Raw genomic sequence first — 24,478 nt, forward strand, 5'->3', positions numbered from 1 at the left:
CACACAGTAAGTGAGTAGCAGAGGGGGACTTTCAAAGGACTATCCGTCTGCCTCCCTGTTACACTGTCTCCATAACCAGGCCTTCCCTTGCTCTGTCAGTATCATTTCTCTGCTCATACAACTGAATCAAAGTGGGCTCCCTCATGTTTTAGAGGTACCTGTGAGTTCCCACTTCTGTACTTCTGTTCCTCCTTACCTATTCATGTGCCCATCGGAAGATACTGGAAAGACAGTCAACCTGAGAACTGCTGATGCTGGGTTGGAATCCAGGCAGGACACAAAATAGCCGCTCCTATTAACACCTAGTATTGTTGAACAATTACACTGTGCACTTTACATATATTAACTTGCTCAACATTCACAGGTATTATTTCCCTTTTGGACAAATCAGTCTAGTTCATCAACCCAGGCATGGGTTCTCCTGCTCATAGGCAGGAGGCAGAGCACGGATTCTAACTTGGTCTGTTTCCAGCCTATGCTTTTAACCTCTGATCTGCCTCTCATTTCAATGGCTGGACCACCATTGGCACTCCGGACCCATCCTCTTGTCTATCATAATGAAGGAGGTAGGATTGTCTACCAGGTGACTTCCCCCTCTCGGATCATAAGACCCATGGATTCCAGAGGTCTTATCTTTTAGTTTTCTTCTACCAATGCCCAGTACTCTAGGTTAGCCTTCCCAAGGTGACTTCAGCAGGATACTCATGAATATAGAGGCTGAGGTCAAGAAGAGCTGGGGAAACTCCTACTCAGTTTTGGGGGTGGACACTGAAATTAGGTACAGAGGTACCTAAGGTACAGAGAAGTCTGGCAGGAAGAAAAGGCTTATTATTCTTTAGGAATCCACATTTTTCAACTTTTGCACTACTGAATTTTGGGACACATAATATTTTGCTGTTGGGACGCTGTGGGATGTGTACCAACATCCCTAGCCTGTGTCCACTGAGTCCCCAAGCCCCAGATGAGACAGTCAAAAATGGCCTCAGAAATTGCCAACTGTGTCCCCTGGGGGGCATGACTTGCCCCTGGTTGACAACCAACTGCATTTGTCCTGCCTTCACATCTTACTGGATCGCACTTTCTCCCTTCCCTCTATTTACTGTCTCTTTTTTTAGACAAAGCACTCTCAGCCCATGCTCTCCCTCAGAACACCAGGGGTTACAACACTATAGGCAAAAAGCAACCAACACTTCTTTTAAGTTCTACAGGCTCTGTTAGGTGTCCTGTGCAGGAAGAGGTCTGCGTTATAACACACGCACACATGAACATGTCTGCATGGAACTTGAGTATTATCCTTCATGGTGCTTGACACAGCGCTGTTCGCCTGAGAGAACTCAGATGACAGGGTAACTGAAGATGTATCAGAATCCTGGGAAGGAGGTGAGGCAACAAGACAGGAAGTGTTAAGAAGAAAACTGCTGACTCCGGAGAAATCTAGAGCTGAACCCACCCACATTACAACTGGGACAGAAGCTGGTAGGAAGCATAGCATGCTGCGTGTGGTGTAGGCTCTGGGGCCAGGAGAAGAGAGGATGGAGGGAATCCAGAGCTCATATAGGCTGTTTCTGTATGTGGCTCCATTCATCGGACCTCACATTAGACACTGCCCTGGAACTCATGTCCACGGTTGGTGGCTAAGAGGACAAGTGGTTCAGCGCGCCTGGGCTGAAACGAGCTCTGTGGCTTCTAAGTTATGAAGCCTTGGACAAGTGGCTTGCCTCCATCCAAGCTTCATTTTCCTTGGAGGGTAGGTGAGATAGATTTTTCATGTTGAGCCCTTGGCATAGTGCCCGTACCCAGAATAACAGAGAAGAGTGTGCTGCCTTAGGGAAGCTTGGCGCGAGAGGAGCCCAAGAGCCTCATGTGTTTTTCCACCGGGGTCAGACAGTAAGAGCTACAAGTTGTGAAATGGATTTCTAGGTCTTTGAACTGGGCTGGAACACGGACACAGCTTGTCTCTGGACTATCACTTGGAATACCCCTTTCTCTGTACAAGGAGTTGTGATTCGGTGCTGAACGATGTCACCACTGCCCTGCCTTGGATGACTCAGGCAGAGGAGAGGGAGAATAAAGGAAAGAAGGCAGCCGGATGTGATGGTTGGGTTCATGATGCAAAAGGCACAGACTCAGAATCACACACGGGTTTGAAATTGCTCACTTCTGCTGACATTTCTTCTGTGGAGAAGGACAGCTGGCACGCTCTTCTGTTTGGAGACACGGCTGACAATCTCCCCATAATGGGGGCACGACTACAGAGTGAGGCAGATGGCAATTTTCCTTCAGAGATATGCAGGCCATGGTTTTGCCCCTGGAGAGAAAAGGCTCCACAATTGAGATGTAGCCAGTAATTTTTACCACACAAGAAGCCACGTCCAGTAATTCTGCCCAATGAGAGACCCGGCCAATAATTTTCCCAGGGAGGGTAAGAACTCCCATGGACGGGTAATGCTGGCCTTTCTCCAGCTGAGGACAGTGAGAGAAGGCCTAAGATCTAATTAGCGGCTACTATACTACCGTGGGCCTAGTGACACAGTCCCCAGACACGGCCGCCGAAAGGCAACGGAGATCATATGCAGACTCAGAGGCTTCTGCATTGGGAAAGAGCGATGCCCAGTGACTCACCCTTAGCGATTCACTTTTCATACAATCCTTGATTAATTCTACAAATAACTGTTCAACAGTGAACACCACAGCAACACAATGCACAGCAGCACGGAGAATAAGCGATACATCTAGAAGGGGTGACATCGGTCCCTGACTTGTACAACTTTTTGAAATAGGTCAGTCTATCCAATACTTCACAAATAGATCTTTTATTAAACAGTCATTCAAAATTAAGAAATAGTAAGTGAAAAACTTGTTTTTCTTCAGAGAGGAAAAAAAAATGGATTGAAACTCAGAAGGAGGAGAAATGATGATGCTCTCTTGCCCAACCCGACTCTGGGAGGCTGCTCTCATGCTCCTGGGCCCAGTGGCATCTCTGTCTCCCTGTAGGTCCCCGAGGAGCCTGCTCCCTCTCAGCAGCTGCTGCTCCACAGCTGGCCTAGAAAGCAAGCCAGCGTGGGCTATGATAGGTTTGAGGAGCCAGTGAACCCGCATGGTCCAGCCACCCTCTCCTCTCTGTGTTCTTGCCACTGCCCTGCTGCTGTACCACCCACAGGCTGACACCACCCAGAAGAATCAGGACAGAGCAGCTGCAAAGAGAGCAAGCCAGGAGGCCCAGACACCAGGAAGAAGTGGTGTCGCTGCCTTCTCCTCTTCTGCTCTGATACCCCACTGTGGCCTCACTGGCCTAATCATCATTTGCACCAGGAGCAGAGAGCTCCCACCTCCAGTGGTCGGGCACACATTGAGACAGTGGCAGGGACTGTGGCCATCTGCTGTGTCCATAACCAATAACGGGGGCGGTTTCCACTCAGCTCCAGCCCATCACTGCCACGCAGGAATGTGAGTCCAGCACAGCCAGAGTGTCTCATTTGTAAAGTCTTAATTTTTTCTGAGAAATCCAGATGTTTCATTGTTAGCAACCAATGAAACTATTTTAGTGTGCGGTTGGACATAATCCATCTGTCAGCCGTGCGGGCGGGAGCCTGTCATGTGTGGGTCACGTGCTGTCATACTGATGACTGGTGTTTATGGAGCACTCAGTAGGTGCTAGCCCGTGATGCATGCTCACACCTTCCTGACATAGTTTGGGCTGCTCCTGCAGGAGAGGATAGATGGGTGGCTTATCAACAACAAGAAGTGCTCACAGTTCTACAGGCTGCAAATTTGAGAGTAAGGGGCCAACAGGATCAGGCTCGGGTGAAGGCCCCCTTCTGGGTTGTGGGTGACCATTGTATCCGTGTAATGGAAAGGGTGAGAGAGCTTTCTGTGGCCTCTTTTATCAGGGCATGAATCCCATACATGGGAGTTCTATCCTCATGATGTGATTACCTGCTAAGGGCCCCACCTCCGAATACGATCAAGTTGGGGGTTAGGATTTCAACATACAAATTCTGAAGGGACACATTCAGTCCAGATACCACCTCTCTCTGCTCCCATGTTTCTCTGCCTCCTGCTCTTTTCCAAGAAGCCTTCTTTGACTACCTCAGCCCTCTATACCCTTTTCTTCCTCTTACTGGCTAATTTTGGCCAGCCTCCTTACTTTATTAGAAGCATAGGTATTTGTTGAGAATCCATAAGTTGCTGAGCAGTCCTAGTGCAGGGGGCAGGCCCCACAGAATGGGGGGAGCCGTGATGGCATGGGGTACCTGCCAGGTGCTGTCTGGGGTGAGAATGAGTTCCATCTCCCAGCTGAGGGATCAAGGGCTTGGAGAGATGGGGACCATGTGCCCCCTGAGTGAGGACAGCATCTTAGAGCCTCATTAGCCTCATTTATCATGAAGGAGCCTCAGTTGGAATCTGTGATCTAACAAGAAGGGAAGCAGGAACCTGTGTTTGGCTGAGGGCGGACCTGCCCATCTTAAGGGGCAATTTGGGCTAACAGCCACAGACAAGTGTATTAATGAGGGCCTGTTTGTCTTTCCTTTGTGAGGAATGAGCACTTATTAGCCAAGTGGGGCTGGTGCCTTTCTGAGAACTGTCATTCTGGAAAGATGTTGAGTGGAGATTTCTGAGCACATTGTCTCCACCTGCAGCAGGGAAGAGAGGCAGCACCCGTCCAGATGACATGACGACTGGGCATTGGGGTCTTGACAGGAGCCTAATGAAGAAATCTGGTAACAGTGAGGCCTGGCTACACACGTGCTCATATTTGGTCTTTCCCTCCAGTATAACCTCTCTCTGTAAGGTTAGTGAGTTGCAAAGGCATCTATGGGTCCTTATGTTCCCGCTGTGGAAGTACAAATTCCTGTAACCACTGGGCTGCAGACAATGACAACAGGGTCCTCAGGTCCCTGGGCCCACTCTATACATGCCAGGTTAGAGACCTCTCTGATTTTTTTGTCTCTTGCTCTCAAAATCTGTTCCCAGCAGGAAGCTTTGTGCAGCTGCTCCAAAAGAAGCCCAAGCTCCCTGGGGAGCCTCTGCCCAAGTGTAAGGGATGGTGAGTGTGTGGTCGTTATTAGGGGTGATTGCTGGGAGGCTGGTTGTCATGGCACCACAGAGGCCAGGGCCTCACTCCCAGGATGTCACCATTTCCCAGGCTGGATACATAATCACCGCAATGAGAGGCGCACGCACGGAAAGGGAGAGAGGAGCGGCTCCCCGCTGACAATAATCTCCTGCCAGAGCAGAGTGAGGGGTTCACGGCTGAGCCGGGGGGGGCCCATCTGGACATGGACCAAGCTTTCACGGAGAGGGGCCTGGTGTGGGCTGGCTGTGGCTTCGTTGTGCTCCATGGCTCGGGTGCACTGCCTGGGTTCCAACACTGCTTTTACAGGAAACCCTTGTTCCTAACCCACTGACAGTCAGACCTGGGTCTGACTCGCATCCTTGGCGTGGCAATAGCTACCGTGTCGGAGTGCGACGAGGAACAGCCTCGCGTCTGCCGGGCACCGCGCTCAATCCACTCCACTCTCTCAAGCTGTCTGTTTTGCAGATGAAGAGATGAGGCTCTGGAGTCACCTGGCCCTAACACAGGCCGGGAGGAGGCAGGGCTGGAATGGGAGCCCAGCCGCCGCAATCTGGGCCACCACTGTCCCCCCTTCTACATCATTAGTCCTCTGGTCCTGTGATTAGGAAGGGTGACCCCTCCGGCCTGGAGACAGCACCGGAGGGCAGGGCCCCAGGACTATGCATCAGGGTGGTCTACGGATGAAATGTTGGGTCTGGGTTTCATTAGCTGGGTGCTCCCACCCATCACAGAGAGTTACGCTGGGCGGAGATACCTCTTTACAGACGTAACACAGTGCAGCAGGGGCAACATAGACAACAGTCACCAGACTGACGGAGCACCTCACCTGCTGGCTACTCCCTCTCTTGTTCCTCCCTGGCTCTGCACAGACCATCCCCGCATGGGCTCCTCTTCCCCTCCAGGAGCCTCTGGGCCCTTCAAGCCTCTGTGCTCTGAGGCAGAGAGAACACATTTTGCAATTGCTGCACAAAATAAAGGCTGTGTCTCTCAGCAAGCACTTGGGCATAACGACTTGGTCAGGGGGAGTGAGGGACAGGCTGTATCCCATTCTCGTTTTGAATCTTGCTTTAAGATGAAGTGATCTTTGCAGTGTTGCTCACCGGCCTCCCTGTGGTGCACACCAGGCGTCCGCTCAGCAGGTGCTCAGGGAACATGAAGCCACGGTATGCTGATTTCCCAAAGCCAGACTCCACCAGTGAAATGCCTGAGCCCTCCTCTGCTCTCTCAGTACCTGGCTTACCCTGCCACCACCCGCCCTGGCCTAGTGACGTAATGGAAGGTAGTATTTCTAGGCATTTTTTCTAAACAGTTTCAGCCATGGGCTTTTTTTTTTTTTTTTTTAAAGATGTTATTTATTCATGAGAGAATAGAGAAAGGCAGAGATATAGGCAGAGGGAGAAGCAGGCTCCCTGCAGGGAGCCTGATGTGACATTTGATTCCAGGACCCCGGGATCACGACCTGAGCCAAAGGCAGATGCTCAACCACTGAGCCAGGCGTCCCCAGCCACGGGGTTTTGACCTGGGTTTGAATCTTGGCTCTCCCTGTGACTAGATCTTTGATTTTGCCTGTTACTTGCTTTCTTGAGCCTCCATTTTTCATCTAAGACTCTGAGTTCATGGATTGTTGGGATAAGAATAAAATATTAATAAATACTGAGTGCTTTCTGTGAGCCAGGCATTATCTCACTGAATCCTTCTCATAATGCAATAATTCAGGCTCTATTTTTATTGTCCCCAATTTGTAGAGGGAGCCGCTGAGGCGTACAGAGCTTAAATGCAAGAAGTTAGGTCCAAGTTACCCACACTGGGTTTGTCTGATGCCAGAACCAGTGCAAGTGACCATTGGAGTATGCGTCCTTTCTCTATCCTCATTAAAACCTAGTTTCCAGGGGCACCTGTATGGCTCAGTGGTTGCGTCTGCCTTTGGCTCAGGTCATGATCTCAGGGTCCTGGGATCGAGTCCTGCATCAGGCTCCCCGCAGGGAGCTTGCTTCTCCCTCTGCCTGTGTCTCTGCCTCTCTCTATCTCTCATGAATAAATAAATAAAATATTTAACAAAACAAAACAAAGCAAAAGAAACCAACCTATTTTCCAAACCACAAGTCTCACCAATATCTATAACTGGCCTTTTGAGTTTACCTTCATAAACTTCAGTATAGTTGGGAACTTAATGCCAGAAAGCTATTAGGTGGTCGCTCTGCTCCACTGCTTCCTCTTCCACTCCCTGTCCCCTCTTCTCCCTCTGACCGACCCCAGCCATCTCCTTCTGGACAGATGACTCAGGAACAATCATTTCCTTCCCTGAACTTTGGGAGCAGAGCTCTCAAGTTCTCATTAGGACGTGAAAGTCAAAACATCATAAAATATGACGATATATTACTCTTAAAATAGGTTGTTATCTATAGCTTGATATTCAATAATGATTTAATAAATATAATTTTGTAAATATGATTTTCATAAATATGATTTTGTACTACAGGCATATATACAGACCACAAATGTTTCAGGAAAATTGCTAGGAGGAAAGCTTAACAGTGAGAAAATTCTGAGTTTGAGCTCATTTGACTTTCCTGGGCACCAGGGGGAAAAGTAATACCCAATGTCTCCATTTACATACTTGGCTCAGAACCCTAGCACTAGTAGATTGTGAGGCACACACTATATCTAATCTGATATGAGTTCTTTCATAAACAGGTCTATCATTCCTTCATTCCCTAAGTATGAGTTAGCATGCGCTGTTCAGGAAAGCGCCTGCTACCTCCTGACCTCCTTGGATGTGAGCAACCATGTGCTGTAGTAATACACATCTGTATTTCTCTGGCACTACAGTGACATAAATACAGAGGAATCTCAGTAAACAGGGACTGAAAAATAGGATTCGGAACTTTGGGGGGAATGCCCAGGACACACTGAGGATGACACTGGGCATGGAAGTTCATCTTAACAATGTAACATGATATTCAGCATAAGTACTATGTATGTAGCCAGCATTTTTTCTCCCGGACTCTGGGAATCTAAATTTCACATTCCATTTGAAATGAAGTGTATGTTAGAGACACACCATAGTTTCATATCCTCTTGTCTGAGGTAAGTACACTGAACCACGGACTGCATCCTATGCGTCTGTGTGCCTGTCCCACTGTGTTGAGCACAATACCTTGCTCACATTTATTGACCGGTCGGGTCCTTGCTTTGTTTGATCTCACTACCCCCTTTTTTCCTAAGCTGGGTGATCCTATTTTCTCCTATGTAAACTCTTCAATGACAATTCCATTACATTACGGGGATTTTGAAATGATACCAAAATTACAGAATGAACTAGTCGACCCCAGGATTAAGGATGCCCACCTATAAGATAAACCCTATTTAAATCTTTATGTCAAGGTTAAAGATGTAAGAGAAGATAGAAGCAAGTATCATTATAAGCTTTGTAGGGGTGAGCTTTCCCCTGCCCTCTGCTGCCTCTGGGCTGTGCTTGAGGACGATGGGAGGCCAGCAGGTGCTCTGAGTAATTCAGCAGATAAAGGGACCTGCACTGATGGGACTGGAAGCTGTGTGAGTGGACAGCAGCTCTCACAACTCAGTTATGGATGCCACCTACTGAGCTGTCAAAATAGAATTATGTGAACTGCACAGGGGGCTGGAATTAGCCGATATACTTAAACATGGGTCAATTACACACGTGAGAGATTCCCCATTCCCTTCTCTACCCTCCAGTGCTGGGCAAGTACGGGAGGTGGCCGTATTCATTATAGGAAGAAATAAACCCGCGATAAACCCATGATCTTTGTCGGTGTATGAGATTTAACTTTTCTGGGTTTTCATTTCCTCAAGCTGCAAAAAGGAGGAAATACTCTGAACTCACAGGATTTTGTCAAGATCAATATGATAACAGAAGGGGCTCTGTAAATGGGAAAGTGCTAAATAGTAAAAGGTATCAATATATTCATATATACCTTTTTTTTTTTCCAAGATAAATCTTTTGAGTCCACAGAATTTGTGAGCTTCTTCCCCGAATGGACTTTTCACTAGTCTATGCCAGCTCATCCACTGCCCGGCATCTAGGCAGTGCTTAGGACAGAATGCTGGGCATCATCCTGGATTCTTCCCTTTACCTCACCTTCCATATTTAGGTTTCAAGCAAGTCCTGTTCACATTACACTCAAAGCACAGCCCACATGGGGCCAGTCTAGATCTAAGCCTCCGTTCTCTCTTGCCTGAACCATTTGATGTCTTTCTAACTCTTCTCCCAGCATCTGCTTTTCCTCCTTATGTAGCCTGAGTGATATATTTACAAGTCTATGCATGGCACTCCTTTTTTTTTTTTAAGATTTTATTTATTTGTGAGAGACAGAGCAAGCACAGGGAGGAGGGAGGCGGTGCAGAGTGAGAGGGAGAAGCAGACTCCCTGCTGAGCAGGGAGCCAGTCGGATATGGGGCTCGATCCCAGGACTCTGGGATCATGACCTGAGCCTAAGGCAGGTGTTTGAGCCACCCAGGCACCTTGGCTATGCACGACACTCCTTTGCACAAGCCCTCCTAGATTTCCCTTCCCACATACAATAAAAGCCAAATGCCTTACGTTTGCATACAGGGCTACCGACCAAGTGCCTGACTCCTAAACCCTTTGCATGGAATACCCTGAGATTGAGGCCCGGGGATTGTGTGGGGTGACCCCTGAATACTAGTGATCTTCTAATGAGTTCTCACTAGAGTCCTCTGGGACCTGGACTACCCAAGTCCCCTCCTGCCGTTCCCTCACCATACTACAGAAGGACAAACTGGCCTTCCTCTGTCCCTCAACCTGGCAAAGCACAGTCCAGATTCAGAGCCTCTGCATTTTCTGTTGTTACTTTTCCAGAAACACTTTAGAATTTTTTTTTTTTTTTTTTTGCCAAATCTCACGTTACCTTATTTGCCTGTGTGTGTTATCTACTTGGATAGGGTGCCATGGGGGCAGGCGATATCATTTTCCTACTGCCTAGAACAGAGCCTGGCACACAGTAGCAACAATCAATAGTTGTCAAATAAATGATCAGTAGGTTGATTATCATCATTTCGGAGACTCCTCTTCCTTTTATTTTTGTCACCTACAAATGCCAATGTGTTCCAAAAGCTAGAAACAGTGAACACAGATGGGGCCAACCACTCCTTAGTGTGAGCCTTTTCATTTACATACAGAGAAGACTCAGGTGCAAATTTATCCCACTGCATGACTATAGCTGTTCTACAGGCATTTGGTTAGCACCTTCGCTATGCTAAGTGCAAATGGGATAAACAAGAGCTTCAGCAATAATGGAGGAGCCATTTAATGACAGAGACGCAATGGAAACAGATAATTTCCACCAATAGTATCAGGTGGTCAGTTGGAGGGCACTTAATCCTACTTAGTGACACTTGAGGAATAGGGTAGGCAGAGTCATGACTCCCGAAAGATGTCCACGTCTTAGTCCCCAGAACTCATGAATATTTTACCTTTCATGGCAGAAGTGAATTAAGATTGTAAATGGAATTAAGGTTGCTCATCATCTGACCTAAAATAAGATTAGTTTGGATTACCTGGGCGGATGCAATGCACTCACAAAAGTCCCTACATGTGGAAAAGGAAGGAAGGAAAGCAAAGGGCTGTGTTAAGGATTCGTCCTACTGTTGTTGGCTTTCAGATAAAGGGACCATAAGCCAAGGAATGGGGGTAAGCTCTTAGAAGTTCAAAAAACAAAGATATGGATTCTCCCTTAGAGCCTCCAAAAGAACACACCCCTGCCAACACCTTGATTTTATTTTATTTTATTTATTTATTTATTTATTTATTTATTTATTTATTTATTGGTGTTCAATTTACTAACATACAGAATAACACCCAGTGCCCGTCACCCATTCACTCCCACCCCCCGCCCCAACACCTTGATTTTAGCCAGTGAGACCTGTGTCCGACTTTTGACCTACGGAACCATTAGATGATACACTTCTGTTGCTTTTAGTCACTTAATTTGTGATAATTTGTTACAGGGGCCAGAGTAAACTAGTACATAGAGGAAGAGGTGAACTTTCTGATGTCACCTGCGGTGGGAGGACCTATCCTGCCCAGGCCCATGCCTCTCTCTCCAGGTACTCCCTTGACTACGGTTCTCTTGAACCTCAAGGTCAGGATGCTCACCCAGTACCTGTGACTGCTTTGCTGGTGATGGCTTGTCATGGATGAGGATGATGGGCCAGTTGGTTTTGAGATGTCCCAAGCCCAAAGGGGCCCAGGGCCACCTACAAAGTCATGGCCAGCCTTTCCTGTTCTGTGTCTCTGGGGCTGTAGCCACGTGCCTGAGCCAGTTGTGGCTCTATTGCCTTCTCATCTAAGACCCCCTAGTGAGGGAGAGAGCAGGGCCCGGGAAGGTGTCAACTACTAATGAATGATACTTGCCTCCAAAATTAATAAGCCTTCTACTTCTTAGGAAAATGCACTCAACTGGAGTCTCTAGGATGACTAATTGACAGAACTGGTTAAATTAATCAAAAATGGAAATGAGGATGGGGGAAGGGGGGAAAGGATTCTATTTTTACTCAATGGCTTGGGTCTTGCCTATTCAGTTGTTAATGGCTGTTAAACTGGAAGGGGGTAGGCACTGGGTTGGGGTGGGGGGAGGGCTGGTTTTAGTGAATTCTACTCCTTGTAGCAATGTCTCTGGCTTTTCCCCAGGAGGGGATGGTGTCTCTCTGTGTGTAATCCTGTCACCAGGCAGAAGCATTTTAATAAAGGGCCTTGTCTTTTTCACCTAAACTCCCCTAAAATAAACAGAGTTAATTATGTGCCCGATCAATACTGAACCTCTTTTGGAAGCTCTGTCAAACCTCAGAGGTTTTAAGATTCATTGCTGTATTCTCGCTGATGTCTTCGGGCACATTCCACCAGAGACCCGGGGAATGAGCCGTAGCTTTATTAAGGGATCTAGTGGTCTAGAGAAGCAGGACTTGGCAATTAAGTTTGTAGATGAGGGTGAAGAAGGAGACAGTGGGTTTCACGTTCTCTGCAAGGGCACAGTTAGTTCTCAAGTTGGAAATCACTGGGCTGGGGGATCCAGCAGGTGGGCATTATATGAAATGGGGCCCCGTGAAATAATACTTCTGGATGTTAGCAAAGGGTCATGCTCCTTCGCTAACTGCCAAATAGCCAGGAAAAGAAACACTTCTCTTGGAAGCAGACAGATCAAATGTTGGCTCCTTCTTTCTGACTTGGGGCAGGTGTCTTCACCTCTGTGCCCCATCTGTAAATTGGAGTTCCTGGTATCAATCTTCATGGGCTGTTGTGAGGTTTAAACCAAATATAGAAGGGCTCAAAAGTAAGAGGCACCCCCTTCCACTATACACACTTTTGGAGGAAAATGGAATTTCTGATTTGATTGGTTAGAGCGGGCATCGAACTGCTTGCAATGGAACCAGGCTGTTTTCCCAATGACTATGTTATTCACTAAAATATGGATAAGACTTTATGGCCTCCAGGACTTCTATCTATCCTCCACCACATGAAAAAGTCTGATCATCTTCACACCAGCCACATGGCCACAGGTGGAAGTGCACTGCAGGGTTGGTGCTGACTGTCCCTAGCTAGGCAGCCTGCCTTGGTGTCATCTGAATGAGGGAATTTCGGTGGTCACATCTTGAGCTGCCGGTGCAGAAGGGCCTGGCTGCTGGAAGACAATGACTGCATGGAGCAGACTCACCGGTGGAGCCAGGCAAGGGGACGGGCGCTGCAGCCACCCGTCACTGCTGCACACAGGAGCCCTGACTCCTCACCCCCCCACCTCTTGGCTTTTATAGCACAGCCTCCCCACGCCCCTCTGTCCTCCAGCCCTCGTTTTCCTCTTCCCTCATGGCAGCTCACTCTCAGACCACCTCCCCTTACCCCCACCCCACTGGTGAATGTTGCTGGGCCTTAGGCCTCCGTCTTGGACTCTCCACTCCTCCCCACGGACATGCTCTCCCCTAAGTGACTTCACCCTGTCCCTTGGCTTTAAATATCATAACAGCTCATGACTCCTAAGTTCTCTCTTCAGCCCACAACTCTCTTCCGACTTCCACACTCAGGTGTCCATGCATTGCACACTTCCCTACATGGGCTGGTCAGAGCCATCTCGATCTGGAACATCCCAAAGAGAATGCTTGGTCTTTCCACCTCAACCTATTCCCATGCTCAGTGTCCTCATCTCTGGACGTCATCACTACGCCCTCAGTCGGTCAAGACCGATACCCATGAGTTATTTTATGCGCCTCTCTTTCTAGATCTCTCCATCACCAGCCCCTCAGTGGGTCCGCTGAGCTCTGCCTCCTTGGGAGATTCTGCATCTGCCTACTTACCAGCCCTTCAGGGTCGAGGTCCTGGTCAGAGGCACTATCGTTTCCTGTCCAGGCTGAGGCGAGCACCTGCTAACCAGTCTCTCTGCTTCCAGCTCGCCACCCCGTTGAGAACTTCTCTTATGGTCGTTAGTAGAGTACTAGACACTTCTCTGCTTAGAAACATCTCCTGGCTTCCACCTCACTTTAAAGGGAATCCAGGGGCTTTGACTGGTCTCCAAGACAACCTTCTCTGGCTCCCCCTACTTTTTTGGCCTCATTCTCCACTCTGTGGCTCTGCCCACCAAGCCTCCATCCACCGGTCTGTCTCCTATTCTTCAAACACACAAGGTTGCTCCCCTGTGAGGGCCCTCATACTTCGATGTTATCTCTCTTTATCTGCTTCTGACAATTCCAATCTCAGTTCAGGGTCACCTCGGTGGCTCAGTGGTTGGGCTCAGGGCATGATCCCAGGGTCCCAGGATCGAGTCCCACATTGGGCTCCCTGCATAGAGCCTGCTTCTCCCTCTGCCTGTGTCTCTGCCTCTCTCTCCTCTCTCATGAATAAATGTTCTTTTTAAAAAAGAGATGAGCACGTTCAATTGTATATTGGTGTGTTCCCCGTGACCCCTGACTCCCTGCTGGCAATATGAGTTCCATCAAGGCAGGAGTGAGTATGTGCTGAATAAATCTTAACTGAATAAGAGACTTCTGGTGTCCTGGTTAAGGAGTACACATCTGGATCAAACCCCAGCTCTGTCACTGGGGAGCATTTGGTATTCTGCCACAAAAAGGAACATTTGGTGGCCATCAGAGTATTGTCTCCCCTCTTCATCATCTGTAAAACGTGACTCATGGGGCAGCCCAGGTGGCTCAGTGGTTTAGTGCCCCCTTCAGCCCAGGATGTGATCCTGGAGACCTGGGATTGAGTCCCACGTCAGGCTCCCTGCATGGAGCCTGCTTCTGCCTCTGCCTGTGTCTCTGCCTCTCTGTCTCTCTCATAAATAAATAAATAAAATTAAAAAAAATGTGACTCATGATGGTATGCGCCTCAGAGGCTGTCAGGAGGGCTGAATGAGCTCACCCCTTGGCCTACTTTCTAGACATCATAAAATGTTCTAGAAGTTAGCTGTGATAATGGCCTCTGACATTACTATATCTATGGCCATTGCTGCCGCTGTTCCTGTTCCCATTTTTTTTTAAAGATTTATTTATTTGATGGGGGCGGGGGTGTGTGTGGTGGAGAGCACAAGCAGGGGGAGCAGCAGGCAGAGGGAAAGGGAGAAGTAGGCTCTGTGCTGAGCAGGGAGCCAGGGAGCCCGACGCAGGGCTCGATCCCTGGACTCCAGGATCATGACCTGAGCCGAAGGGACAGGCTTAACGAACCGAGCCACTCAGGTGCTCCTCCTGTTTCCACTCTTAAAAGACACGTGTGGAAAGGAAGCAGGATCGCACCAGCATCCCAGCCGAATCTGACACGGAGCTCCCACAGGCCGGGCACTGCTCTAAGGCTTCACCTGTAAGGTGTGCACTCCCACTGGCCCTAGTTTATAGACGAGGAAGCTGAGGCACAGAGGGGTTAAGGAACCTGTTCCAGGTCACGCAGTTAGGCCATGGGCACAGACTACAATGGATACCGGACTGACGTCCCTCCCTGACACTGGCCCTGTCTCTGAGCTCCTGCACTACTGTCAGTCTAGGCCGGAAGAAGGGAAGAAACAAAGCAAAACGTTCTAGCCTGTGCAGACAGGGAATGCTCTGGACCGAACGTTTGTGCCCCTCGCCCTGGGCCAAGGTCACATGTCGAATCCTCCTGCCCCCCGCCCCAGTGGGACAGCATCTGTAAGGGTGGTCCTCGGGGGGGTGATTAGGTCTCAAGAGTGGGGCCCTCATGAATGAGAAGAGAGCCCACTGAACGCTCCCTCACCCCTCCCACCATGTGAGGACACAGCACTATGACACTGTCTAGGAACCAAGAGGCGGGTCCTCACCACACACTGAGTCTGTCTGGGCCTTGGTCTTGGACTTGCCAGCCTCTGGGATAAGAGAAATAGATGCATGTTGTTTAAGCTTCCCACTCTGTGTTCTCTCCCGGCCTCCTGGATGGATGAGAACAAGGAGCATCCTGCTGGGCTCTGCACTGCCTCGCCCACCCCAGTACCTAAGGCAGGTGTGAGCAGCCAAGTCAAAGGGTGTGTGTGTGTGTGTGTGTGTGCGCGCACGTGTGCGCACGCAGGGAACCCTATGTTTCCACCCCGGAGCCAAGGCACCCAGCAGGGTTTGCTTGTTATTCACGGACTTCAAATCAGGGAAGTAAAAATACGACGCTGGGGGGAGTGTGGAAGACAGGCAAGGTGCCTGCCTCTCAGGAGTCTGACCTCACCCCTTTCACCCGGGCCTGCCAGCCTCCATCTATACCCGCTCTCCTCACATTGCTGCACTTCCTCCCTCTTTAACTGCATCCACAGGTTAGTGGCAGGTTCAGTCTCTAGGGCCCTTCAGGGGAAACCACCGCCCCTACCGCCCCCTGCCTTCTCTGTTTCCATTTGAGGATTTCACCTGCTGCTCTTCTCACCCACAGCAGCAAGAGAGCCTGGGATGCACACCTGGCACTGCTGCTTCCAGGGCCAGTGCTCTTGATTATTTTCCTGTCTCCTGTTATGCGCTGAATTGTGTCCCTTGCTGCCCAAATTCTTATGTTGAAGCCCAACCCCCAGTATGTCAGACTGTAACTGTACCTGGAGGGAGGGTCTTTAAAGAGGTAGGTAAATTAAAATGAGGTCAGTAGGGTGGACCCTAATCCCATATGACTGGTGTCCTTAACAGAAGGGGAGTTTGAGATGTAGACATGTGCCGAGGGAAGATGATGTGAGGACACAGGGAGAAGACAGTCGTCAGTAAGCCAGGGAGAAAGGCCTAGAACAGAAGGCCTTTCTGCATGGCATTCAGAAGAAGTGAACCCAGATAATGCTCTGATATGGGACTTGTGGTGCCAGAACTGTGAGATAATTAGGTTTGGTTAAGCCACCCGTTGGTGGTGCTTTGCTACAGCAACTCTAGTAAATGAACACACCCTCCTTCACCTGTCACTTCCCATCTGCCTGCTTTTCCACCACAGAGATCCAGTGAAGCCCTACATGTAGCTGGCACTACACTAAGTATTGGTAATTCAGTGGTTGGTAAGATAAAGTCCCTGCCATCAAGGAGATTACATTCTAGGTGGGGGGGGGGGAGGACACAGAAAGAAAAGAAAACATCTAGAGACGAATGCTACAAAAAAATAAATAAAACAGGGTAATGGGATATAAACAGGGTACAAATGAAGTAAACAGGGAATTCCTCTCTGAGGAAGTGAGATTCTCCCAGAGACCTAAAAAAACAAGAACAGTCCAGACAAGCAGGAACACGCTGGGAGAGCATTCCAGGCCGAGGAACAGCCTGTGCAAAGGTCCTGAGGCAGGTCTGAGTGCATTAGAGGAGCAGGCCCCGTGTGGCCAGACTATGGGGAGCTGAGGTTGGAGAGGTGGGCAGGGACCAGATTCATGCAGCACCCTGGGAAAGAGGTCAGATGTAATTTCTCTTTTATTTCCTAGGTTGTCATTCATCCGACCTGGGCCAGTGTCTTCACTCACCTGCCAACAGTCATGCACTGGGAAGGGAAAGCACGGTGCAGCCCAGCCAACTGCTATTGTTCTAGGCATTAAAATCTCAAACTGCGAACGCAACCCTTGTCACTGCTGCCAGAAGGGATAGGAAAAAAAAATAGAGAGATGAAGGAGAGCATCATCCCTTCCAACCCCTGCTGAGTATGCAGAGTGAGGGACATATGGAAATTAATATATGCAGCCCCGATCACACGGCTCTGCTCGGCATTTTGATTAAACGCCGACGGTTATTAAATACTCTCCTTCTCAGAGCTCATCTCCGAAAGCCAATGTTGCTTTTCATCTTGAACTCTGATGAACTGTCTCAATTCTGTTCACACACCTCGGCTGCGCCGTCGCCCACCGAAGGCTGGCGTTTGAGGAGGATGGAGAAAATCAATATGAAATGTCAGGCGAGAGGTCAGAGCGAGCCCGTTTCCCAAGCCGGCAGGAGCCAGGGCCGCCGCCGCCGCCACCGAACAAAGGGGGATGTGCATCGAAGAAGGTGGGCACTTCGGACGAGTCAGGAAAATGCATTTTGTTCGCTTCTTAATTAGATTAGGAGGCTGGCACTGGCAATTCAGAGCAGCGCTGTGGCCGGGGTGGGGATGGAGCGTGGGAGGCAGGGCTGGGGGGGCGGGGGGGTGGCCCTTGGGGCCTTCCTGGGGACCGTCCCCAGGCTCTGCCTCTCTAGGGCTGTGTGACCCAGGCCCCTGGGGGGCACCTGGGGGTGTGGGCCCCATGACTCTTCCTGGGTCTCTTGTCGAGGGTCAGGTCACAGCTCGGAGGTGACCGCCTGGGGGGCAGGCTCCTTGTCGCACTCCCTCGCAGCACCATGAGCCTCTCCTACCTTATTACGGTTGCAATGTCCTGTTTGCCATTCCCTGATGAATGGGTCTTTCTTTCTTCAACCTGCCTGGGCCGTGGGGTGCCTAGATATTTGGTCAAGCATTATTCTAGGTGTTTCTCTGAAAGTGTGTCTGGATGACTTGAACATTTAAATTGATAGACTGAGTGAAGCAGATTGCCCTCCCAAATGTGGGTGGGGCTCATCCAATCAGTCAAAGGTCTGAACAGAACAAAAGGCCAACCCTCCCCAAATAAGAAGAAATTCTTTCACCGGACCCCTTTGAGCTGGGACGTTCATTTTTATTTCCCCCTGGATTCATACTTGAACTGAAAATACTGGCTCTTCCCGGATCATGAGCCTGCTGGCCTTTGGATTAAAATTATACCATCAGCTCTCCTGGGTCTGAGGTCTTGGACTTGGACTGCAAATATACCATTGGCTCTGTGGGGCTCCTGCTGCACCACTGTGGATCTTGGGACTTGTTGGCCTCTGTAATTCCATGAGCCAAATACTTCTAATAAATCTCTCTCTCATATGCACACATGTATATGTCTGTCTGTCTATCCATCCACCTCCTACTGGTTCTGCTTGTCTGCAGAACCCTCACTGACAGAGATAGGATGCTCCATGCGGAGGAAACCAGGTATGTCCTCCGCCTGGCAAAGAACCTGATGTATTAGTATGTGCTCAACAAAAACAACTAAAACAAATGAATAATGGGGCTTCATGTCATGGGAAAAGAGTTAAGGCTGTAGCACTGCACCCCAGCTGCAGGCCCGGTTTGGCGGAGTTCAGGTCTTCTGTGGGAACTACTGCTGCCACTTACTGTCCCCTGTGTGTCCAGCAGACACCAGGTTCTTAGGCACACGTTGGCATCTCCTTCCAGTGAACAGTCGGCCCGATGAGGCCGTTCCGATGAATTTTACTTTCAGGGGAGGAACTTGGGGCTCAAAAGGATTAAATAACTTGCTCGAGGTCACACAGAACTGAAGGTCAGAGCGCAGTTCCAATTCCAAAGCTTCTGTTCCAAACCTTTCTGGTTCTGGGAGTTCCTTTTCCCACCCCGAGCTCCGGGTTCATCAAACCTCCCAGTGAGCTTTATTCTTCAGTACCTGGGTCTGCCACCCAGGGCTGTGAGCACACTGGAGTTCCTCGCGCCACCTCCAGCATCCACCTTGGTCAGGGGACCTACCAGCCAGTTCTGGCTTCACTCACCAGAGAAACCTGCCCCCCCACTTCAGGCTGCTCAGGGCACCCCACACAGAGCAGCTCCCCAACTGACCCCCAAGCCTTGACTCTGCCCCACTGTGGCTCTCACCAGTCCCTGTTTCACATGCCACTTATGTCAACCTTCAGGCATTCATGCATTTATTGAACAAGTATTTACTGAGCACCTACTTATGTGCCAGGCATTGGCAATGTGGTGTGAGCAGAACAGATTTAGTGCTTATCCTCAGAGGGTTTGTGTTCTGGAGGGGAAGGGCGGTGAGCAATGAGTATCTACGCGCGATGAAGGCCAACCTCTGATACTGCTTACGTCACCGTAGTTATTTAAAAAACAAATGTCCCTTTTCCTCTTCTCTTCCTTCTGATTTCCATCCTGAATGTCCTTTGTCTTGAGACCAAAGCAATATTTTCTACTTCTCCTTTCTTTCTTCTCACTGCCACTGTGTTAATCTTCCATAAACCATAAATTCTATCACTCTATTCTCCAGCCAAACGATCTCAAATTACTCTCCACATGTTAGGGACTGTTTTTCTCAAACTGGGGCACATGTACATATCTGAGGAGGAGTAGGAGGAGGAGGAGATGGTGATGCACCAGGCAGTGCAGAAAGCCATAGGATAAACACTCTCTTTTGGGAACACCAATTTTGCTTGAAATCTGGGAGTAGGGTAGAAATGTAATTATTTAATTAAACTGAAAATAGACATTTTATGGGAGTAAAATGCAAAATCCATGCAAAATCTTAAGATGGAGAAGTAAGACTTCAAAGAACATCTGTTATGGTTGGCACTTCCCCAGGGTCTCAGGTCTCACCTACTGTTTTGTTTGTGCTGGTGGACCTGGCTGAGCCCACGGGAGAGGGTGGGCTGCTACTGGGCTCCCTTCCTCCACCACAGCTAGGCCCTCCTGGTCTACCCCAGTACTCACTGTTGGGGCCAGCAGGCTTCACCTGCTCAGGGAGCTCGTGGAGCCTTTGGCTTTTAAGCACTCAGTCCCCACTAGTTGGGAGCTACTTCTCTCCAACAATGCCTAGAAAACCATCATGACTGTGGCTGGTGAGTCCAGTTGCTCTTTATTTAACCCATCCTCTTCCTCTGAAGCTTTTCTCTAGTGCACACTACGGCCACGGGCATTTCTAAAGTTCTGGTCCCAAAGCCACCACCTCTCCAGGAGGGTACTAACCACTTCCTACAGGTGCTTTTTTTTTTTTTTCTAATTGACATATAATTGAAATATGACATTATATAAGTTTTAAATATACAACATAATGATTTGATATATGTATATACCACAAAATAATCACCAATAAGCCTAGTTAACATTCATTCCCACACAGAGTTACAAGTTCTTTTTCTGGCGAAGAGAACTTTTAAGATGTGGTCTAGCAACTCTTAAACATGCAGGAGAGCTTTATTAACTTAGTCACCATTTCCAGTTGCCATTTGTGATTGCCTGTATACTCTCAGCCTCTCACACAGTCCAGGAGGCCCTGTTACCACCAAGATCTGTCCAGAACCCGCCAGCCCCTCTCCACTGGCACACCAGCATCCCTGTCCAGGCCACACTCATCCCCAGATCGCCTGCCAGCACATTGCAATGATCCCCTAACTGGTCTCCCTTCAGGGAACTCTGCAGATTCATTCTCTCTATGGCAGCAAGAGTGATGTTAAAACACAATTCGGATCATGCCACAATGTGATGTGACAGGGTCTCATTCACCTCTGGATTACATGCCTTAAGCGAACACTTGTGGAATTGAACATGAGGGTTCCTATGTACCCACACACCAGATGTGGCACGGATTCTGAGTCAGGCCAACACCTGGACTTTGCTGCCAGGGGATGTCAGGTGGGGAAGGAGATCCAAATCCTCTAGGTTCTCCCCTCCTCCTCCTGCAGGTCAGGGGCCTGGCCTGCCCACCCCATCACCCCATCCACTGTGCACAGCTTGCTACTCACATTTGCTGTGCCTGTCACACAAGGCCGACGCCCTCATGTCACACAGCCGGATTGTCCCTTTGCTGCTGCTGTACACGAAGCTGTTGCAGTGATGCGGGTGGAACTCGGCTGCTGTGATCACCTCCGTGAGCTCCTCCATGTTGGCCGGCTTAATGTCAACGATATCTGGCACAGGTGAGTCAAGGACGGGACCAGGACCGGGGGCAGAAGCTCAGGGGTGATGAGTAGCGGCACCGCCTAGTTTAAGGGTAACCTGTGAGCATCTACCACACACAGGGAATCTTCACGGTAACCTTGCAAGCAAATGAGGCAGGGCTTACTGGTCTTGGCAGATGAGGCCGAGGGATGCCCAGGTCTGAGGCATCATTAGAACTCAGGTCTCCCTGGCCTCTTTTGAGTATTTCATCCTCCACCACATAGGGAACCCGTCTCATCGCCCATCAAAGTTGTCTGCTCATGCATTCAGGCTAAAATGTGCCAAGCCACAGAGACAACAGTGGTGAAGAAGCTAGCCCCATTCCAACTAAATGATTCAGTTCACTTGAAACTTTCCCCCGATTAGGCTGATAAATGATACCCACAGTAGATTGTGAATCCTCTTCCACGAAATCCCTGAGATCTTCTTTAATAACACGCTGGTGAGAGTAAGAATAGCTGCTGCTACCATTTTGTGAGCACTGACCATAGGCCCATTGTTTGCAAAGCAGATCAGTACTTTAGTGCAGTTAATCCTTAGAACAGCTCTGTAACCTGTCCTTTTCTTATTCCCTCCAGGGATGGAGATGGGGGCCTGCCCTGTGTCACAAGGCTGGAGAAGCAGCACCAGGATTTCCTCCCAGGGGCCAAACTTGTGCTTTTGAGTAATTATGCAAAATGTCTCTCATCGAAGACACTACGGAGGACCTCAAGCTTCCATAAGCTGTGATTTGCCTTAAGAGCTTGGGTGGGAGTTTAAGCACCAGAAAAAAAGCCCTCCAGTTGGATGGTGGGACAGTTTCAGCCTCCCATGGAATAGACCTTTGTTTTATCATCTGTTTTTTCTTCCTCAGTATTTTCCTTTCTGATCAAGAATGATTATACCTCCATTTTCAAAGACCTCGTCCTTAATTACTGAAACGGATCATTTGGCCTTTTAATTGTGGAGATGCCTCAGTGGATGTAAGGACTTTCAGGAGGATGTCTGGCATGTGGGAGGGAACGAGTCTGTGCTACCCTGGAGTTTGGGGGACCTGCGTGCAGGGTAGGAAGCACCTGTCTGAGGCTGTGATGCCGAGGACCCGAAACTTCCTGCAAAGAAACGGGCCTCGTGATGTGGGTGCTGTTACACAGGAAAGCTGACCAAAGTGATTCCCACTTTCCCAAGACTTTATCACTTTTGAGCCAGCTTTCTGATTGGGCCCCATGTATATATCAATAGGTGGTATTCGCTTAACATTGTCCTTCTGGTCGGCTTAAATCAACTCTGTTTCCTAGCCTTGTCTAAGCTGTAACCCACTATTCATAAAACTGTGGGTTTAACGAGCTGGTTACATTTTAAATAATATGCATGAAATAAATGCATACCAATTAAAATAAAAATGTTTACGTCTGTGCCAGGAGCTTGTATATCCCATTTGGGGAAACAGTGCAATGATTCAACAAGAAGTAACTTAACACAGACTCTGTTATTAGGTGGGGATGGATGTTTCATAAAGTTAGTAACACAGTCCCCCTCTTTTTAGAGTATACATAAGGGGGGCACCTGGGTGGCTCAGTGGTTCAGGTCGTGATCCTGGGGTCCTGGGATCCAGTCTCACAGCGGGCTCCCCGCAGGGAGCCTGCTTCTCCCTCTATGTCTCTGCCTCTCATGAATAAATAAATAAAATCTTTAAAAAAAAGAGTATATATATGGTACAAATAAATGTGCTTGTATTTTTAGTCATACCAGCATCAACATAAGCATCTGTTACCACACACCACCTAAGCTCCAGCACACAATCTGGTGCAATAATGGCTCTGTACTTGGTTTTGCCTCTTTCCCCTTCAATGATCTGTTATAAGTCCTGTCGTGGCTTTCCAAAATTAGTCTGAGACTGAACTAACACTGCATTTTACTACAATTTGCCCCACCAAACTCAGATGCAAATATCACTTGGGTCTGCAGAGCATGTAGGTCCCCTGGATTCACAAAATACTACCTTTCAACTCAACTGCTGCCCGAGTTATAAATATGATTGCAGTTAGCACCACATGCTGGGGGGCAGGAGGCTGTGTCCCCTAGGATGTTCCAAGCTGCACCTCTGATGTTCTCTCCAGCTCCCTGACCTATACCCTGGGCTTGGTGTCCACACCACGGGATGGGGTGAGCAGAGGTTAGTGTTCAGCTGCCGTCAGATCTCATCGCCCTCCAGAAAGAGCTTCCATACCCTACCGTGCCAGTGAGCATGTTTCTCTTTTCCTAAAATAGGGCAAGAAAATCTGGTGTCAGCTTTCTCAACCTCTACCAGTAGAGCTCTAAAAACAAGCTTAACTGGAAAGGATCTTTGCTGTGTGGGAGGGGGAGGTGCCGCATCTACTATTTCTTTCTTACCTAAAAATAAAGCCCCAAAGTCAGAATGTGTGAAAATGAAGTGCTTAAAGATATCTATGAAAGCAGGAAGGAACATCGCCCAGCATCTAGAACAGCATCACGGGGATGTGCGCACAGAATCTGCTGAGGGCTGCTTCCCCTGGATCCATGCTCCCTCCCTCTCACCCCCAAGCTGGACTTTTTTGAGCCTCCCCATCATCTCTCATCCTCAAGCATCACCCCTTTGACTAGTATGTCTGACTCTACGCGGTTCAGAGATGATTCAAATCCTCTCTTTAATAACTGCGAAGGACAAGAGAATAATAACCAATAGTTCATGTTTACCAAGTGCCACACATTGTCCCATTTGACCTTCATCTCAGCCCTATGCGATCAATACTATGAACAGGCCTATTCTCCAGTGGAAGAAGCAGTAACTGAGGTGAATTCATCAAGGTCACAGGACTAGGAAGAGGAGGAGCTGGGATTCCAACCCAGTCTGTCTGGCTTCAGAGCCTGGGTTCTTGACCACATGCTACTCTCCCTCCCCTGAGGAAAGGCCCTTCCAGAGACAGCCATTCTGAGTGCAGTCATTCTGGCTCTCTCGAAACAACCTCTGGCTAATCTGAGAGGGCAGCCTCTGTTCTTTTAATTCACCGACCACCCTGGTGGCTGCATTTTTTGAAATCAGAATTTGGACATAGCATCTCAGGATTTCTGCATCCTAGGATGTGATAATTACTTTTCTCTTTTTTGAACCACGAACTGGAACAGAAACATACGGAATTTCTTGAACTGTTAACCGATGGAGGATTTGCTGAGTTCTAAGAACATTTGGGACGAGACTGAGA

The 24,478-nt window shown here is 48.8% G+C and overlaps 1 protein-coding gene across 16 annotated transcripts in view; it reads right to left on the reverse strand.

Annotated features, from left to right (window-relative positions):
- The window catches only part of PPP2R2B (protein phosphatase 2 regulatory subunit Bbeta), a 439,907-nt gene that overhangs the window by 17,680 nt on the left and 397,749 nt on the right, over positions 1–24,478 (reverse strand). For all 16 annotated transcript variants that reach the window (XM_038530532.1, XM_038530535.1, XM_038530529.1 and 13 more), the window contains one exon: positions 21,080–21,244. In XM_038530532.1, coding sequence (XP_038386460.1) covers positions 21,080–21,244 — 165 coding nt within the window. The remainder of the gene's footprint in view (positions 1–21,079; positions 21,245–24,478) is intronic.

This window comes from Canis lupus, chromosome 2 (assembly GCF_011100685.1).
Source record: "Canis lupus familiaris isolate Mischka breed German Shepherd chromosome 2, alternate assembly UU_Cfam_GSD_1.0, whole genome shotgun sequence".
In the NCBI taxonomy this organism is placed as follows: Eukaryota; Metazoa; Chordata; class Mammalia; order Carnivora; family Canidae; genus Canis; species Canis lupus.